This window comes from Dipodomys ordii, unplaced genomic scaffold (assembly GCF_000151885.1).
Source record: "Dipodomys ordii isolate 6190 unplaced genomic scaffold, Dord_2.0 Scaffold3, whole genome shotgun sequence".
NCBI lineage: Eukaryota > Metazoa > Chordata > Mammalia > Rodentia > Heteromyidae > Dipodomys > Dipodomys ordii.
The window spans coordinates 34,922,639-34,943,254 of NW_012267219.1; the positions used below are offsets into that span (position 1 = coordinate 34,922,639).

The following is a 20,616-nucleotide window of genomic DNA, read 5'->3' on the forward strand; positions in this document are numbered from 1 at the left end:
GTTGCCATAAAAAAGAATGCAAACAAAACAAAAAACAGAAAAAATCACTTTTTAAAAGCATGCTGGTTCTTTAGAAGTCTTATTTAACCTAATCTTTAACAATTGGACTATGCATGAATCATGGCGGGTATAAATATAAATTTAATATGGACAGCAATATTTGTTGGGTATTTTTCTGTTCTTTTATTTTTTAAGTTTTAGCAGTACTTCCTGGGTAGCTAGGATTACAGGTGTGAGCTACCAGTTTTAGCAGGCCTTGATCTTGAACAAACATTACAATCACTGAAGCCATACCCATGGGCCTTTTTGCTCTAGTCTATTGGCCAAGTAGGGTCTCAGTGTTTGCCTGAGGCCATTCTCAGGCTGTGATCTTCCTACCTCCAGGGCCAGCCCAGCTGAGATGACAGGTGTGGACCGACCAACTGCCACTAACCATGAATCCTCATCTTCTAATACAATTACATGAAACATATTTTTACTCTGAGACCCATAATTTCCATGGTAAAAAATCAAACCATGTCATCAGCTAATAGAATGATATGCTCATTATTAACACATGTGACCTACTCACTGTGTGATAGAATACAGAAAAATAGAGATCACACACAACTAGTGATGATGACATCTGGCGGGCCAGCCTCCTCTACCAGCAGAGGGTAGACATCGAGACAGGGCTGGGAAAAAGCAGATCAAATCACTCCTGTTACACAGGGAAGGAGAAGCAGAGTTATTGATGATAGAAATCCATTCAACCAATTCTTCCTTTCTGGACAGACGAGCTCAAGCACAGAATGAGTTCCTAGGCATCTTCTGGCTTCATTTCCTCATGCTAATGATGTCAATGGATGTTTAGCTGAGAGTATTAATTTTTACCACCCCATGGTGGTTATGTCCTCCAACACAATAATTGTCATATTTATTGGATATTGTGCTCATTTGTCATCGCTGAAAAAAGACCAATTCATTTTGAGGAACTTGAATGTCTCCTTAGAGCTGCAGTAGAGAATTCATCCTGATGGTACTCGGGATGGGTGCTCAGTTTGAGATTTACAGTTCCCAAATAGAACTTTGGGGCTAATCTGATTCTTACCAGTCCAGTTGTATCCAACAGCCACTGTGGTCTTCATCAATGTTCATTTCCACTGTGCCTTCAGTCCCCCTGGGTCTCAATCAAGGCATACCCCCTCTGGTCCCTGTTTCCCACAAAAGTCTTCTCGATGCCTCACAAATAGTGAAGCTGGTGACAACCTAGGGACCATAGACCTGAAGGATCCATGGTCCCTCAGATCCTTAATGCATTTAAAGCCAGTTATTAAGAGCAACGTCTTCTAGATAAGTAGCTCATGCCTGTAGTCCCAGCTATTCAGGAAACAGAGCCAGAGGATGGAGGTTCTAAGCCAGATCAGGCAGAAAAGTCAGCAAGACTCCATCTCCAAAGGAATCAGCAAAAAGGTGGACTAGAAAGCCAGGCATCAGTGGCTCATGCCTATAATCCTAGCTACTCAGGAAGCTGAAATCTGAGGAACATGGTTCAAAGTTAGTCTGGGCAAGAAAGTCTATGACTCTTGTCTCCAGTTAACTACCAAAAAAAAGCCAGAAGTTGAAATGTAACTCAAGTACTAAAGATCTAGCTTTGAGCCTCAGTGCCAGTACAAATAAAAGCTAAATTAGATAGAGGTATGACTCAAGTAATAGAACCCCACATTTGAGTCACGAGGCCCTCAGTTCAAACCCCAGAAACAACAAAAATCTAAAAGAGTAACAACCTCTGAGTTGATGTTTATGACTCATAATTTATGTTGGAATATATGAAATTGATGTTTCTGTGATTCAACTAGTGACAAGTTGATTTTGTTCAATCACACGGTACTCACCAAGTTACAAATTTCCAAATCACAGAATGAGATAATGTGACAGAAAAGTGCACAACACCGAAGGAGAGTTCACTCCTATTTCTCCCTCCATGAGAGCTAACAGTGACGCTTTTATGGGCAAAGAAATGCTTTGTGTGGAGTCTGCCCCAGTTTGATCGCTGGTCCAGCACGCCTCAGATTAGTCTTAATTTCTCTAAGCCTCAGTTTTTTCATTTGCAAAACGGAGGTAATATGACACTCAATTTGTGTGCAAATTTAATATCAAATGCCTAGCCACATGTCTAAGAATGTAGTGAAAACCAGGTAAATTTCTTTATTTAACCCAATCAACAAAAATGTATTCAGAACCCCTTGTCTCCAAAATTACTTCTCCATATCCTGCCCATGCAATTGTAACCCCTCTGTACAGTATGTTCACAAATAAAATAAAATTTAAATAAAAAAAACAAAATTACTTCTCCTGGTTAAATTTACATTCTAGGGTATGTAATTGTATTATTTTTATTTAAAAAAATACATTCTTTAACCAGATGTCAGTGGCTCAGTAGGCTGAGATAGAAGGATCAGAATTCAAAGTCAGCCCAGGCAGGAAAGTCTGTGAGACTCTTATCTCCTATTAACCAGCAATAAATAAATAAATAAAAGTGGAGCTGTGGCTCAAGTGGTAGAGCACTAGCTTGGAGCACAAAACCTAAGGGACAGTACCCAGGCCCTGAGTTCAAGCCCTAGGACTGGCGCGTACACACACACACACACACACACACACCTTCAATAGAAACCATCATAGAAACCAAGTACAGTTGTGCATTCCTGTATTCCCACCACTTACTTGGAAGTTCATGAGTATGAAACAAGTCTAGGCTACATAGTGAGAGTCTCTGACTCAAAAATAACAACAACAAAAAAAAAAACCTAAGCAATTTAAAGATGTTTTTCTTATACCAGAAAAAATAATCAGCATCCTAGAGATTGAGTTAGGACCCACATTTTAGTCTCACAGATATTGTCTTGGAGTTCTGCACATTTAGTTTCTAGGCTCTGGAAATAGGGGGAAGGAAGGAGAGATTTACAATTGCCATGATCTTCCTACGCATGTAATGATGCTCCACAGCGCCCAAGACACAGAGTTCAAAATAGCCAGGACTCCTTAGGAGACTCCTCAGGGCTGATTCCTCTTTCTACTCTGGCCTTGGATCTGAAGAGCTGGATGAGGGTTAGCAAATGTAGGGCACTTACTCCATGAGGATGGCTTCACTGGTGACCACTCAAAGGTACACCATGGGGAGAGCCCAGGAAACCCACAACAATGGGAGAAAACGTGATCCTAAGCCATCATGGTAATGAGCGATCTGTGTCATGCTGGGAGCAGACGCACAAATTGCCCTTTGGCGCAAGACTGTCTTTCCACGAATATTTATACAGCACACAGCCATGGAACGCACAACTAGCATTTCTAGTTGGCGAATCTGTTTCCTATTCACTGTAATAAGCAGACTGTCTCTCCCTGGGGTAAAGGTCAGGCAGGGTGGCTTGTTATAAAAAAATTATTTTTCTTATGATTATTAACAATTATAAAAGATTAGCTGCTCTGAGCATGGGGGTACTCTCCTGTGTCCATGTGCGTGCCTTGCTTTGGAAAATGAACTCAGAGGACTACTAAAATAAAAGAGTAAAAAATAAAAACGTGCTCCAGAGATGGCTATTTCTGTGAGTGATCCACTTTCCCTTGTTGTTGACCCAGCAGTCTTCCCCTTCTCTGTGAGATTTAGGAGACGGTGGTCAGGCTAACATGCATGTATTTATTCATTTATGCATGAGTTCATGCCAATGAACACTCTGGGGATTAAACTCAGGGAATCCCATTTGCTAGGCCGGAACTCCACCACTTGATCCATGCCCTGAACCTTTTTGCTTTTCTTTGTTGTTGTTATGGCATTGTTTTGGTCTCATGCTTTTGCCCAGCCAATCCGGGACCACAATCCATCAAACCTCCTCCTCCTAAGTAGCCTAAGCCACTATATCTGCCTTGTTTTTTGAGATAGGTTGGCCTCAAATCATGATCCTCCCAACTCAGCTTCCAGAGTCCCTGAGATTACAAATGCTAGCATAGAACTCACGCTGTCAAATATTCTTTCTAGAAGCACGAATAGAGGAGCCAAACCCTGAAGGCTTGAGAGAATTCCCATCTCAGAGAGACGTGACCTGAGGCAGAAAGAATGGCAGGAGCCATGGTCTAGAGACAGCACCAGGCCTGCAGATCAGGAAAACAGTCATCCAAGAAGACATGGGGGGGGGGGTGTGTTGGAGGGGCCTCCATGTAGATTCCACCAATGAGAAGCCTTGGCACAAAACTGAAAAGTGAGAAAGCCAGCAATAGCATGACTGTCTGGAGCAACATAAGACTGCAGAGGGAGAGAAGGATGTTTGTCCAAGATCCCAAGCGTTTTCCTGAGAGTTATTGGTGACCGTGTCCTGTGATGGCTGATTCTTCTGCTTTTCTAAAAGCCACTTTCCTCATAGTTTCAAGAGCTTCCAGTTCCCTCTATTAGATCTCTCACTGCTAGACATACCTAGAGTGTGGTCCTAAGCTAACCATCTCTAGAACATATATACAATGGCACAGAATTGGATAAATATTCTCATAGGTTCTTTTTTTTTGTTTTTATTTCATTTAGTTAGTTCGTTTTGTCAGGTATGGGGCTTGAACTTGGGGCCTGGGTGCTGTCCCTGAGCTTCTTTGTGCTAAAGCTTTACTACTTGAGCCACAGCACCACTTCTGGTTTCTGAGTGGTTAATTGGAGATAAGAGTCTCGCAGAGACTTTTCTGCCCAGACTGGCTTCAAACCATGATCCTCAGATCTCAGCCTCCTGAGTAGTTAAAATTACAGACATGAATTACCAGTACCTGGCTCACTATTTCATTTTTCACATTCCAGATCAATCCATTCATTAAATACACATCATGGCCTACTTTTGACCCTGGAATCCTTCCTTCTGCTTATAATTTAGCCGTGAGTCTTAACCCCTACGCTTCCATTCACTAGGGCGAAGATGTTCCATGTCTACAGGGCGCCTTCACGTAAAAGTAAAAAACCAACTAATATTTGTCAAGCACTTTGAATGTTCCAGGCACTGAGCGGGTGCTTGCTGTAATTTTATTCATCTATGCAGCAATCTTATGAGGAGTTAAAATGTTGCGATAAACCATCCTAGGGGAATCTGATTAGCGAAGCAGATCAAGAAAGTTGCCCTAAGGAACGGATGAGGAAGCCAAGCATGAAAGATTGGGGAGAATTTGAAATGGCGACTCCACTCCTCCAAGGAACTGAATCCAGTGTGCTGTGGCCCAATGCTAGGAGTCCCTTCAACAATAACTTTCACAGTGACAGTCAGCGAACGTGTGTGTGTGTGTGTGTGTGTGTGTGTGTGTGTGTGTGTGTGTGTGTGATATCAGATTACAGAATTGTCCCTTCAGTCTCTGGGCAAGTAATCTTTTGATAGCTTCCTCTGGAAGAACCTGAGGTACATCTTCTCTAGGGAATAATGGGATCACTTTTATTTTTTGTATTAATTGCTCTTTCCTGGTGGCTTTTAGGTTTTATAATTTTGTCCCTTCGATGATATATCCAGCAGGATTAAGCACTGAGGAGAAAGCATTTCCTGGAGAGCTTACAGGACGTGGGAAAATGGGAACACATGGAAGTCACGTGGCCTAACAGTGTATGTGACAGAAGTCATGATCGGAGAAAGGATTTAAAAGTGCAAAGAGTTAACCTTGATCATTTCTCATGTTGATTTTTCAATACGGAAGTAAAAGTCTCAGAATATGGTATCCCAAAATATGGCACCCTGGCCTATGGGTATGTTAAGCGGAAAGAATAGAAGGAATGGAAAGTACATGAAAGACTGCCTGATCTCCCGAACTGGGCCACACAACCCTCATATGACAGGTGTCTCCTGGCCTCCCGGGGCGGGAGGAACCGCTTTCCCTCTAATGACACAGGAGGACAGAAAGCTACCCACTGAGCAGCTAGGTTTCCCTAGCTCGTAGCCTGAGCTCACTCTTCTAGCACATTCTCCCCAGCCCTTCAAGCTTCATCACACCTAGCAGAGAAACGCCTACGCTCACCTGTTTCTCTAGGTCTTCATTTCCTTGTGAAGGCTCCAGGATGGTGAACATTTTTAATCAAAGGAGTGTACGTGATAGTCCCTTGTTAGCTTTTCCTTTGTTACATGGGTCCCAGCTAAGAATTCAGAGAGATGGACAGAAAAGATACATTTCTCCCCAAACATTTCCAAAATAGCAGTCATTATAGCCACACTCTAGTATTGGGCTATGTGAATTTAAACTAAATAAAATTAAAGAACAAATGCCTCTGTTGTTCTCACTGGTCAGGCTGCAAAACTGCTCCCTAGAAACTTATGGCTAACCGCCGGTGCACTGAACAGCTCAGACACCAAATATTTTCACTACCATAGGAAGTTTTCTTTGGACTGAGCTGTGAATTATCAGAAAAGCCCTCTTGAATATTCTCTGTGTGTACAGGGGCAACTTCTGTGCAGGTTGTGATGGCTTATATTTAAATGCCTTTAAATGACACCCAGCTCAGTAAGCATTGTATTACATCATCGTCTGAAGGGCCGGTCCTAAACCAACTAAGAGAACAGGAAAACAAATCAGACATGGTAAGTGCCTTGGAACAGTCTGTAACTTAGAGAGGGGGAAAGTTGATCCCCAGGGCTGAGAGAACTCGGGAAACTTTTCCTCCAGGATAAGTGTTTCCAAGGCAGAAGCTCTCAACAGTATCACATAGGACTATGTGTGATACTCCAATTTTAGTGTGGAATTGAAGGTTCCTGGAACTCTGAGAAACAAGGAGCTGAGATTTACCTCCTCTAACAATGGAGATTTCTAATACAGAGTCCGAAACTGAGGGGAGTTTGAACAGAGGTTGCGTGCTGGTGTGTGATGCATTGGGATTCAACACTTGCTGTAATTTTTACATTAAACAAAAAGAATAGCAGTGAAGCCAAACTAATACTTGCAAACAAAGAAATGACAGTACTCCAGGTCTCACTTGCAAACAAAGAAACGTCACCACTGCAAGCCTCAACTCACCACATCAGAAGACAAAACCAACAACTATGTCATAAGACTTGTCAGAGAGTCCACCGAAAGCAAAATAATCAAGACCACTGGAAATAGGAACATATCGAACTGTTACCCCTCACTTTGAACTTCACTGTGAATGTATAGATAGTGCATTCTACAGACAGAATGAAGCTAGTGCCCTGGCCTGGGAACTTTGCTAATATTTCTCTTTGGGGCGTATTTCCTACTGAACGCAATGGTTAGCATAATTAGCTGGTCAGAGACTATGCCCTCACCATCTCCTTTGGGAGCCATGTCTTTGGTGGCGATAGCTTGTGCTCTCCTGCCATCTAGTGGTCAAACTGCATGCACACATCTTTGGGAAGCAAACTGGTTCCAGGTGTGCAACCAGCATAATTCGGAAGATCCAAGGTTCCCAAAAGAAAGGAGAATTCAAGTCCCGTTGACCATGTCATTTCCTTCCACAAGACCTGAAGAACCAGGCTCTGGCAATGTAAACTTAGCAGGGAGCCTCACCTTATCCTGTGGTTTAAGGAGACAGAGTTGGAAGGAGAATGGAAGTCAGCCCTCACACAGCCACATTGTCAGACCAGTTGGGATGCCAACAAGACCTGCTGCTACCACTAAAGGACATAGTTTCCCGTATCACCATGGTGCCTCTCCCCACACTAAAACCTCATAGACTGAAGATCAAGACCCAGTCCTATTGAGTGCAGAAGAAGAGGTTTCTGTCCCCGTTCCTTGAACCAAGCAAGCCCATCTTTATGGATCCTGTCCACTGGCCTACCATCCACGTAGAACAAGCACTTCTCTTATTTGGGGCTGTCATAAAGGACTTCAACTACAGACATTTCTTAGGATCTTAGCAGCTAAAATCTGAGATCCGCCTCTGACCCAGATCTTCTGAGTTGTAGGCTGCCAGATTTTCATGGTGTCCTCACACTGCAGAAAGAGAGCTAACAAAATCTCTGCTCTCTTCTGGTTAGGAGGGCAATCATCCATCATGTTCCGGAGCAAGCCTCTCCCAGAAGCCCGCCTTCTGGGAAGGAAGGTCTCACCGGAAATGTGGGAAGGACATATGCGTTGAGCCACTGCATGCCTCAAATGGAAAACAAATCAGATGCCACAGCCACTCACTCCCCTCTGCCTCAGTCACTAAGCTGACATGGTCATTTTCAAATGTTTTGGTCTCAGGATCGCATTCGCTTTTAAAAGGCATTGCACCATCTCCAGCTTGATTTTCTCATTGATGCTGGAACAAAGGGCCATAAAGTCATGACTTATACAAACGTACTGGCCTACTGTGCAAGCCTTCGGAAGTCCAGGCCAGGCCAGTGCCTGTGCCTACAGGCTCCAGAGCAAGATGTTACCATGCCGGCTGTTTCAAAAGCAGCTCTGAGTTGGACTATGCAAGACCCATCTACCATGAGAGAAGCTGTTTTGTGATGCTAGGAGTATCGAATTTTAACTTCCTTTGTGAAGCCAGGCACAGGTGGCTCATGCCTATAATCCTAGCTGTTCAGGAGGCTGAGCTCTGAGGATCCTGGCTTGAAACCAAGCTCTCATCTCCAATTAGCCAGAAAAAAAAGATGGAAGTAGAGCTATGGTTCAAGTAGCAGAACACCAGCTTTGAAGAAAAAAGCTAAGAGAGGGTGCCCTGGCCCTAAGGCCAGTCTTGCATTTCTCAAGATTCCTTACACTTGTCAAGTTTTTGTCTCTGACACTTCCATTTGTCTTTCCCACAAGGTTTCCTGGCCCTGGTGGCTCACACCTACAATCCTAACTACTCAGGAGACTAAGATCTGAGGATCAAAGTTCAGAGCCAGGCCAGGCAAGCAAAGCCCAGAGACTTTTATCTCCAACTAACCAGCAAGAAGCCAGAGTGGTGGTGTGGCTCCACTGGTAGAGCACTAGCTATAAGGGAAAAAGTCAACTGAGAGAGTAAGACCTTGAGTTCAAACCCCAATATTGGAACAAAAGATAAAAATAATCATAAAAATTTTAAAGTAATAGTAAATATTTTAATATATTTTTATTGTAAAGATACTGTACAGAGGGGTTACAGTTACAGGAGCAAATAGTAATTTTTTTAAAAAGAACCACAAAGTAAGAAAATACAAAATGGCACAGTTCAGAGACAGATGTGTGGGCTGTAACAGTCTTTCTTTGTTCATCTGATGCTGGTGGCTCACGCCTGCCATCCTAGCTATTCAGGAGGCCGTGATCTATCTGAGGATGGCAGTTTGAAGCCAGGCGGAACAGGAAAGTCCATGAGACTCTTACCTCCCACTAACCACCAGAAAACCAAAAGTGACACTGTGGCTTAAAGTAGTAGAGCACCAGCCTTGAGCAAAAAGAGCTCAGGGACATTGCCAAGACCCTGAGTTCATGCTCCATGATCAACAAAAATAAAATAAAATAATAGGTGCTGGGAAGGTGGCTCTGTGGTACAGCGCTTGCCTTGCATGCATGAGGCCCTGGGTTCGATTCCTCAGCACCACCTAAGCAGAAAAAGCCATACGTGGTGCTGTGAAAAAAACAATTAAATAAAATAATATAAATATACATAAATAAAGTGAAGGCATCTTGCTTCAGGACCCCCTGGCCTCTTACTATATTGGATGGTAGGAACAGTACAGGTTCATTCAAACAGTCCTTACTGGAAGCCTCCGGTTATTCACATAAATCCCACCCAAGCCCAGGACAAGCTCCGTCTCACCTCCCTTTTCCATCCACACAGCCAAAACCAGATCTGTGAGTACTAAGTTGCCAAAGAGTACCACATCTGATCCCTTCCTCCCCTGCCTCCATCCTCCACCAGGCGTGCCAAGGGGCATGCACACATTGGTTATCTGTAATTCAAATTAAAATGGGTGTCTGCTACTCCGATTTGATATATCTTACCAACCTACCCAGGGCAAAATGAGGATACACTTAACTGAAGATCCAAAACAAAGAAGCCCTGGGGCTAGCTCTGACTTAGAACACCATGTCCACCATGAAGCCAGGACCGCGTCACTCTGCAGGTTTTGGAACACAAGAGAAGAGCGTGCGGTCATAAAATTTAAGAATCTACAATCCACTGCATCAACCCCATTATTTAACAAATAAAGACCTTGGGATCCAAACAATTCTAAAGAAGAGAAGGGGAAAAAAATTACCAATCCAAGATTAAGCGGTGCTTTGTGACAGAACTGAGTCTGTCACAATGTAATTCCCATTGTAATTCCCACACGATCCCTGGTCATCTTCGCTTTAGCACCCCCAAAATGTTTCTTGGCTTGACTAATGTTTTTGGCGATTTTAAACAACTCAAGAGAGAAATCCTTTCCTTAGCACACAACAACATTCTCTACCAGAAACTGGCAATGCATCTGCAAGAACTCAAAGTGCACGATGGCCCAGCGCCATCTAGTGGCAAAATCCAGGAGATGCATGAAAGACACCCATATCATGGATGGAGTCCGTCTAAGGCTGTATTGGGTCTATCTGGGGAGCCCACCTTGTGCCTGTCCAAAGACACTTCCCTTTTGTTGCTTGCAATGGCACCTGCTGAAGGGCTCTTTTGAACCATCCAACAAAAAGATAAGGCAAGAGACAGCTCCCAAGACCAAACCTATGGTCCCAAGCAAACAGGGGTGCTGTCAGCTGTCCACCGCAGAGTGGCATCCCAAGGAGGAGAGAAATCAAGCGGCAGTGTGCCCTCTGGCCAGAGGCCAGAGAGCCACTCACTGGCATCCCACAGGTGACATGCCTCTTGCAGAGCAGCTGCAGGACCCATTGAGCCTCGGGGCTCAGTGTTTGTAAGTGGAAGTCATCATAATGCCGGGAACCAGATGCTTAAACCTCTTGTGTTCTGCTACCTCTGAGAAGCTTGGGCCATGAAAAACTGTTACTGTATGCTAATTTAAAAGTAAGACACATTCACCGTAAAAACTACATCACTGCCAGATGGCGTTTATTCATTCTCCTCTAGTCCAAGCAAGATGGTATGGTATCCACTTTAGAGACTGTAGAGAGTCCATAGCTGGGGTGAGTCACTGATTCCCTTTGAGCTCTAGTTTTCTCTGCTGGAAAATATATGTTTAGAAAAAAAGCACCTTCTGCCAGGCTCCAGTGGTTCATGCCTGTAATCCTAGCTTCTCAGTAGGCTGAGATCTGAGGATTATGGTTCAAAGCCAGCCTGGGCAGGAAAATTGATGAGACTTTCGTCTCCAATGAACCACCAAAAAGTCAGAAGTGGAGCTGTGGCTCAAGTGGTAGAGCACCAGCAAGTAGATGATGCTTGGTATGGTGTCTGGTATGCTGTAAGAGCTCAATAGCAACTCGGTATTATTTTACTAAAATATACTAGCTCTTAAAAGGGCCTAAGGTATGCCATTTGCTGATAGTGACCTTAATCCTTCTCTTATTCCAGTAGTTTTGGTGGCACAAAGGCAGCACAAAGAGACTTACGCATTCAGAATCTGCAGCTGAACACCAGCTGTATGAGCCCCACTCCTGGGCACCTGGCACATCATATCTCTGGGTCCTATTTCCTCATAGCTGAATCAGAAACCATACCAGCACCTACTGCAGAGAATGGGTGGAGATCCTTAAGGTGATTCAAGTGCATGCTGGGAATGATGTCCAACAATTAACATGCTATAACAATGTTCCCAACTGTTACCCTGCTGGCGCTTTGGTCCTAAGTTCTTCCTTTAAACCCATGCCCAGTCCATTCACCTCAGTAACCTCTTTTGTCCCCTCCTCTATCCCTCTCTTCTTCCTCTTTCTAATCCCCTCTCCTCCTGTCTTTATTGGCACAGACTTGGGAGGAAGAAGGACAAAATTCTTGTGTGTGTGTGTGTGTGTGTGTGTGTGTGTGTGTGTGTGTGTGTGTGTGTTGATCCTGGGGCTTGAACTCGAGTCTGGGCTCTGTCCCTGAGCTTTTTTTTTTTCCCTCAAAGAAAGCAATCTACACGTGAGCCACAACTCCACTTCTGGCTGTTTTTGTGATTCGCTGGAGATAATAGTCTTGCTGACTTTCCTTCTGGGGCTGGCTTTGAGCCACAATTCTTAGATCTAGGCCTCCTGAGTAGCCAGGATTACAGGCGTGAGCCACCTGCTCCCAGCCTGATGAGTTCACTCACTTCTGTGAGCTAGTGGGGACCCTATAGACCTCCTCTGTTAGCAACCAGAGGCACACACATCCAAACTGTCAAAGGCGTGAGGAGGGGACGCAAGTTCAAAGTCCCAAGTGCCTCCTTCACGCTCCTAAGATGTAACATCTGAACTGCCACAGCCTAGAGCAAGTGTTTCTTTCCTCAAATTGCCTCCCAGCACCCCCATAAGCCTCATTTGACATGGTCTCTTTCCAGCGGGTCTACCCCATCTAACTTTATGTAATACACCACGCTCCCTAAACTCTGAAGGAGGATTCCGTAACACACAGGCTGAGACAGAGATGGACTCGGAACGGTCATTACCAGTGAAGCCACGTGGGGTCGCTGTTCAGCAAGACACCGCCACCGTGCGGACCCCACCCCTTGCCCCAGGACCCCGTTCCTGCCCAGACTCTGGTGCCTCCATTCTCAAGGGTAAGTCCCTCCTAGTGCCAGCTGTAGCAAAGGGCACTTGCTTTTCAAGGCTGGCGTTTTCACGTTACCAGCCAAGCCTCCTTCTAGGATATCAGCCAGCCCCAATGAGAATTCTTTCTCTTGGCTTCTCAGGGAGGCGGGACTCAGTGGCTCCCAGAGGATGTGGCTCTCTGGCTACAGAAGAAGGGGAAGAAGGCCTGCAGCATCCTCCCTGTGAAATCTATCAGGAACCTGAACCTCTCTCCACATCCCTCTAATTCCAGCCACCATGGACTCCGGCCTGGATGGTACTCTGGTCTCAAAGCCAAGTCTCCTCCTCTTGCCCTGGGATCTGTTCTAACGGAATGCTGGCTTCCTAATGAAGGTGATCATGTCTTTCCCCTATTCAGAAGCCCATGTGTTCCTCAGAGCCCAGGACCAGCCCCACCCACAGCCTCTTCCCTCTCTGTCCCCTCTTTCGACAGTATCTCCTCTGGGTTATCCCCTTAGTGGATCTCCTCACCTCCTTCATGCTATTCTCTCCTTTTGCCTTCCCTGGAGGATTACCTGAGAAAAGAAAACAACACCACCACCAATGGCAATTAAAAAGTGCCTCTTGTTTCTTTTTCATAGAATGTCATTTATAATGATCATCTGCACTATGCCTAGTTTCCTTTGGCCTCAGTGTGTGAATGTTTAGAGTCCTAGACAATTTATCATGTCCCTTGAAATGTTTAATAAGGTTTGAACATGGGGCTTTCCATTTTCATTTTTCACTCTATCCCCACAAATGGGACTGTAAACCCATTCACAGATCTCTACTCACTTCAGTGTTCTGATTTATAAAGGGTGCCCCTTACGCAAGGGTAGGAGAAATGCCTGCAAGTTTATTTGCCATGTACTGTCGTGCGTTAGGCTATCCCAGGCAATGGGGGTAGCACCTGTGGGAAAAGGTTCTCCTGGACCCAACATTTCAGTAGAGGGAAAGACAGATGGTACAAATGAGATGCAATTACTCCTTTATTACATAAAGTGCTATATGTGGAACTAAAATGAGAGGGCGCAATAGAGTAGCTTAGTGGTCACATCCCACTAGCTTAGAGATCTGGCCGCTCGGTGAGGTGACATGGCAACAATGAGAGATGAGAGGGGCGGGGACTCAGTCAGGTACAAATCAAAGAGAAGAGCAGAGGGAACAGCTTGTAAGATTGCCAAGGATGGGAACTCACATTGGGAAGAATGGAGGGAGAGGGTACATAGCAAAATGAATTCCAGATTGCTTCAAGATGAGGCCAGACAGAAGCTCAAGTCAAGGAGCACCCAGAACTACAGCAATAGGTTGCACCCAAGCCACAGTAGTTTGAAGCTGGAAACCCTGGGTCTTATACCTTCGAGAGAGAACTCTTCAGTGCTGTCTAGTGAGTCGTAGGAAGTAAAAAGGAAATAGAAAGAAGATTAAGAGGGATGCAACTACACTAATGTCTGCAAGAGGTTGTGGAGGTTTTGTCCAAGGAAGGGTGGTGGGCAGAAGAAAGTGGCTGGACTCATGAGATTCATAAGGAAGTTGAAGGTAGCGTCAACACAATTGCAGATGCCATTGACAAGAAGAAAGAACTGGGTGGACAGATGTTCACCAGGCCCATGTAAGAACTAAGTGATTGAATGTTTGCCTACCATAAAATAACATCCTAAGCAGAAATGTATCCTGGGAGTGGTGATCGCCCCATAATTGATTAATTGACTGGAGGAATGTGGGGATGGGGGAGGATGCAGAAAGGGAAGTCAAGGGAGGGGGAGCCTAGAGAAACTTCACCTACTTTCCAATTTTGTCTACAGCAGGACTTGCTGACTGGTTTCCCCAAAAAGGAAAAACAAAAGTCACACACACACACACACACACACACACACACACACACACACACACAGAGGGAAATTGCTGTGTGGATAGATTTACCCTAGCAGAGGAAAAGGGAAAGGCTTTGGGGACGAGGACGCACGCACGTGCCAGGACATGTTCCCTGCTTGGGGAAGCAGCCAGGATCTGATGAGTGTGCAGAAAGCCCTGCTCCCTGTCAGCCCTGGGGTCACTTGATTTCCCTTGAAAAGCACAATGCAGAGGTCTGAGACAGGGCATGTGAGGCAAAGGTGGTGCGTTCATTCATTGGTACCTCCAGCTTTCTCCGCAGCTCAGAGAGGCAGAGCCTCAATCCTGATGTGCGTCCTACATAGAGACGTGAGCATTCCAACTACAGCCCGCCAGATCTGATTCCCACCGTAATGACTCCTTAAACTGGTCCCTGAGAAATGGCTCCCAGCTAAGGGACTTTTGGCGTTTATTCAAGCTGAGTAAACTACTTGCTTCCAAATCCAGACAGGACTCCCTTGCTCATTCATTCTATTTCACAAAGTTGTAGTAGTATTTACACGGGGAAATATAGACAAACGCAAGCTAGAATTTATAACGCACAAAAGGCATCATAACTAACTTTGTTCTCAGAAACCAGAATAGTGTCTGGAAATCTATAAATGTTTGTTGATTAAACACATCAAAAAAAGTTTCCTGTGATAACACGTAAGGAAACAAATTGTGCTGTTAGATATGACCTTGTCTACACAATTAAAGAAAGGCATGTAGGACAGCCACTTATACAAGCAAGCCCAATAAAATATTATTTAAGCGGGCGCTGGGGGCTGACACCTATAATCCTAGCTACTCAGGAGTCTGAGATCTGAGGATTATAGTTCGAAGCCAGCCTAGGCAAGAAAGTTCATGTGTTTCTTATCTTCAGTTAACCACTAAAAAGCCAGAAGTGGAACTGTGGCTCAAAGTGGCAAAGTGCTAGTCTTGAACAAACAAGCTCAGGAACAGCACCCAGGCCCTGAGTTTAAGCCCCATGATTGACCAAAAAAAGTAAATAAATAAAGTTTATTTCATTAGAAGACATTAAAATGTCTTTTTCATGTCAGTTTTTTTAAAACCAAGGTTATTTTAACTGTTTACTATACAAAACTATACACTATTTTTGGCTATGTTAGACATGGCCTTTGATCTTAAAAAAAAAGATTTTTTTTTACCCAAAGCAGAAAAGAGAGACAAGCAAAGAAAACAGGAATGTGATGTCACTCAGCAGATCAGTACAGGAAAGAGCTCAACCAAGAAGAAAAATGTAAATTCCCTTTTACAATTGTGATATAAATAGCTACGGGTTGTCTCAAAGTTATAATCAGATATGAAGGAGAAAAGAAAATGTGTTAAGCACTTGCCTGGATGTTTTGGGTACTGACATTTCTTCCTAATAAATCAAAAAAGAATGTCCAGAAGAATCTAACCCCAAGCTATTTGTTTAATAAACTAATTCCACTGGCAGTGTCCACTCGAGCAAGAAATCTTCACAATAGGACAGAAAAAATCCATCTCTCCTGCTGTTTTGTTGTTTTTTTTTTTGAGATAAGAGTCTCTTAGATTTGTTAGTACAGGTTGGTTTTGAGCCTCAATCTTCAGAGCTCAACCTCCTGAGGATCTAGGATTACAGGTGTGAGCCACTGGTGCCCAGCTGAAGGTTGTTTTTAAAATGTGGAATCATTTTTTTATAAAATCCTTTCATTTTTTTTTTGGGTCCGGTCATGGGGCCTGAACTCTGGGCCTGGGCGCTGTCCCTCAGCTCTTCAGCTCAAGGCTAGCACTCTACCACTTGAGCCACAGCGCCACTTCCGGCTTTTTTCTTTTTGTTTATGTGATGCTGAGGAATCGAACCCAGGGCCTCAGGCATGCAAGGCAAGCACTCTACCACTGAGCCACCTCCCCAGCCCAAATCCTTTCATTTTTAATGAAATCATGAACTAAGCCAGGACACTGGTGGTTAGAGTTATTCTTACGAAGTAGAACAAGTCTACTCTTACCCATATGGGAATCAACAGTGTCTTTTACTTTGCTAGGGAGACAAAAGTCCAGAAATGAAAGTGAGAAACAGAGGCCAATTTTCTGGTTAAAAAAAAATTGTATTTTTTTCATTCCTATCTCCCAAGCTCCAGAAGAGCCAAAGTAACTAAAGACTTCAGATTCTATAACAAGCATATTATAGAGCAAAGACACCATACACAGAACAATTAAACATTGACCATCAGAGTCAATAACCACAGCAAATGCTCAACATGTGACCTAGGAAACTTCCCACGCTCCATCCTGATGTTGGTTTGGTTTTATTTTCTTTTTTCTACTATGAAAAGAGTTCTCTGAGATTGCACACCAGAAAGTTCTCCCATCACCTGGCAGGAAACGCACCTCTCACTGTGTCACAGGGGAGGCCTGGGAGGCAGAGGGTGAGTGGACATCAAGAAAGACATAAGGAGGAACGGGAGAGAACACAGGGCAGAAGGGGAGAGCCACCCCCAGGTCTAAAACGATGATGTGGGCCGGGCGCGGGTGGCTCCTACCTGCAATCCTAGCTACTCAGGATCATGGTTGGCAGGAAAGGCCGAGAGGACTCTTATCTCCAATTAACTACCCAAAAAGGCTGGAAGTAGAGCTGTGGCTCAAAGTGGTAGAACACTATCCTTGAAAGCCTAAGGACAGCATCTAGGCCCTGAGTTCAAGCCCCATGACCAAAAAAAAATCAATGATGTAGAAGTAAGCTAACTGCCTGGGAAGAAAAGACAATGTAAAACTTAAATGAACAGAGGCAGCGATTACAACCATCTGCTGAAAGGAATATGGCACGCTTCCCAATAAGGGACACACAGATCCGCACAACTGTGACGACCCAAGCCAGGGGAAATCCAGGGCCACCCAGCACGACAACAGGAAAAGGTGGAAGTCTGGGCAGCCGCTGTCTGTCACATTTGCAGGGTGTCCACGAACCACAGCCAAGCATGACTGAGCACCCACCAGGTGCAAGGGGCCCTTCTTGGGGCTCTACTTGGCAATTGTGGGCACACTGGGGGACAGGATGGTAAGGACTTAGACGAAGCTGAAGAGTCTCTGTGTACAGCACGCAAAGGAGACTGCCAGAAACAAGATCAAATGCCACCGCGCTGCAGACCATTTCTAAATTGTGTGACAAGAACTACAAGAACGTTCTTTCTAGATAATGGCTGAAGTTCACCCACAGGTCCTAGACAGGCCAATTTCCACTTCCTGGGAATGAAAAACTAGAATCGCCTCCCTGATGAAGTCTAAGGCAGTTTTTTCCCCTCACAGAGCTCACCCACCACATGACCAGATCTGGAACCTGCTGAATGAATCTGCAGAAAGCAAAAAAGCAGCCCTTGGTCACAGACAACTGGGAAAATACCACCTCAGCGCTCATCTGTGCTTACTTGAGTTCATTTGGGTATTCTGCAGGACCTAGGCTGGCCTAGGGAGCATGGTCAATCCAAAAGAAAAGGCTCCCAAAATCATCTGGCCATCATCTCCCAAGAGTATCATGAAATCAGCCGCACGGATTCCTTTCACTATTCCATTGGGGCTCTAGCTGATTCCAAGCCCCAAACACTTATCCCCACTCTTCAGAAAGAAAAGACTCCAGCTGGGCGCTGGTGGCTCATGCCTATAATACTAGCTACTCAAGAAGCTGAGGATTTGGGGAACACAGTTCGAAGCCAGCTTAGCCAGGAAAAGTCAGTGAGACTCTTATGTTGAATTAACCAATTAAAAAAAAAAAACAGAAGTGTTACTGTGGCTCAAATAGTAGAACTCTAGCCCAGCAAAGGAAAAATCCTCGGGGACAGACCCCAGGCCCTGAGTTCAAGCTCTAGGCCAACATATACGCACGTATACACATATAGACACATATGCATGCACATACACACACACACACACATACATACACACTCAGAAAAAAAAGCTTCTAAGTTATTTCCCTGACCTATTAGTCAAGGTCATACAGCTGCTGTGACAAATGAACATTGTCCTTCAATGATTACTAGTAAATCTTTAAGGAACTAGTCAGCACCAGGAAAATCACCTGAGAAGCCTCAGAAATCCTCAACCTGTGCCCCATGCCCAGGAGCTCTGATGCGGCTCTTCTAGAGTTAAGACCAGACGTTAATTTTGGGGATTTGTTCTTATTGTTGTTGTTTGGCTGTAGCGGTACTTGAACTCAGAGCCTTGCATGTGCTAAACAGGTGCTCTACCACTTGATCCCTGCCCCATCCAGCCCATGTTTGACTGAGGTTTTTTGTTTGTTGGGATTTTTTTTTCCTTTCAGATAGGATCTCACATTTTTGCCAAGATTGGCCTCAGATATCTTATGTCTCCAGTTTAGCTGGGGTTACAGACATGAGCCATCCCAGCTGGCCAAGTTGTTTGATATCTTCACACTTAGACTTCTGGTTAGCTTCCAACGGGTTTATGTTGGGAAAGTCTCTTAGATTATTGGTCAATAGTTTTCAAGAGTGTGTATGCATGGGGGGGGGAGGGGAAGAAGGGTAGGGGGAAAGGAGAGAGGGAGGGAGAGAGGAATCATTTAACTAAAACTATAGTATCTGGGACTGCATGAGCCAACCTGTTTCCTTACTATGCCCATTTGTGGAGAGGCCCATATGCTGTCCTTGTAACCCTTTTCCTCATGATGTCTAATAGGACTGCTATTTATTCGTTCATGAACTCTGAATTATTTTCAGTAGCATAAATCAGGGGTGAGCAGTGCTGGCTCTGAAACCACAGTCTGAATTCTGTATTTGCCATCCACTAGCTTTGTGATTAGAGTAAGTTGCTTAACCTTTCTGCCTCAGTTTCCTCCTACGTAAAATGGGGAGCATGAGCCTCATTATTCCATTCCAGTGCTTCAAAAGTCAAACAGATCCACAGAGAGGTCTAGAAGAGCGACTGGCATGGGCTAGGTTTTAGAAAGTGGTGTGGGATACAGAACAGGAAAAGACTTCGCTTCTGCCCTCAAAGGATTCACAGGTACAGATGGAGGACAAGACAGATAGATGAACTGGAATAGGTGTGACTGGGGTTTCGTGGTACTGTATGGAAAAGACTGGGAGGGAACGGGACAGGAAGTCTTCCTGGCAGTAGTGAAGTTCAATGGAGCCATGAAAGGCTGGATCAGATCCACAGACCCATCACTTGATACTAGAGACACCTGGAAGAGAAGAAAGGATGTGCTGAAAACCCAGCTGTCCACATCTAGTGGAGCTGACCACCACACAGAACCCGGACCAGGCCTCTGTGCCATTCTGTCCACATCTGGAAGGAATGTTCTTCAAACACCACTTGACAACACACTTGGACCTTGGCCTTTATACAGAAAGGCCCAGGATAACCCATGCTGTCTGTGGTTTAGAAGAGAGAACAGGCAAACCCAGAAGCAGAGTGGGCAGAGCCGGCCCTGGGAGTTTCACAAGGCGTAGGAATCCCAGGTCCATCCTCTGCCCTGGCCCTTCCAGGAAATCCTGTCATTCAGCCAGGCCATATATACAGGACAGAGTGACTCATCTGCAGAAGACCCTGAATCTGCCATTTTCCCTGCTTAGAGGCCAATCCTGTGTATCTTCTCATTGCCCTCTAGGAAAAGGGAAGGTGAGGATTTTAAAGTCAACACTGAAATGAGAAAGAATTCCCCCAAAGCTAAATTGTTCTGACAGGTGCCTGGCCAGGAGAAGGAGCAGACAATTGCTGGACATGCTACAATACTTACAACTGTTTCTGCTTGGATGGCTGGTGCAAGTTTCCAGCTCCCAGACTGAAAGCCCAGGACAGGTAAGATAAAACTTCCACGAGTGTTTGTACTTTTCTTTGTTGTTGCTGTTGTTCATGTGCATGCTGTGTTCAGCATGCAAATGTTTCCCCATAGCATCATAGGAAAAGGTCCCTATCTGGATGTCATCAAGTCAAGAGAAAGTTTGTAAGGAAAGGTTCTGACCCTGTTCAATCTCTGCTCTGAGAAGCTGATCTCAGTGCTGTCCTTCCCCCTGCAGACCAGGAAGCACTGGCTTCTGTTGGCCTTAGTCCTCCCTCCCCTCATTAGTCAAACACCCTGTCTGTTCACACGTGGAAACTAACTGGTGTGGAAGGACGCCCTGGAGAATTCCAGGGCTGACAGAAGAAGGAGACATGTTCATGAAC

The 20,616-nt window shown here is 44.8% G+C and overlaps 1 protein-coding gene across 1 annotated transcript in view; it reads left to right on the forward strand.

Annotated features, from left to right (window-relative positions):
* The first annotated feature begins 20,097 nt into the window (after positions 1-20,097).
* Positions 20,098-20,616, forward strand: part of Stab2 (stabilin 2) — a 143,538-nt gene continuing 143,019 nt past the window's right edge. Inside the window, exon 1 of the mRNA XM_013019092.1 lies at positions 20,098-20,250. Coding sequence (XP_012874546.1) covers positions 20,173-20,250 — 78 coding nt within the window. The 5' untranslated portion in view covers positions 20,098-20,172. The remainder of the gene's footprint in view (positions 20,251-20,616) is intronic.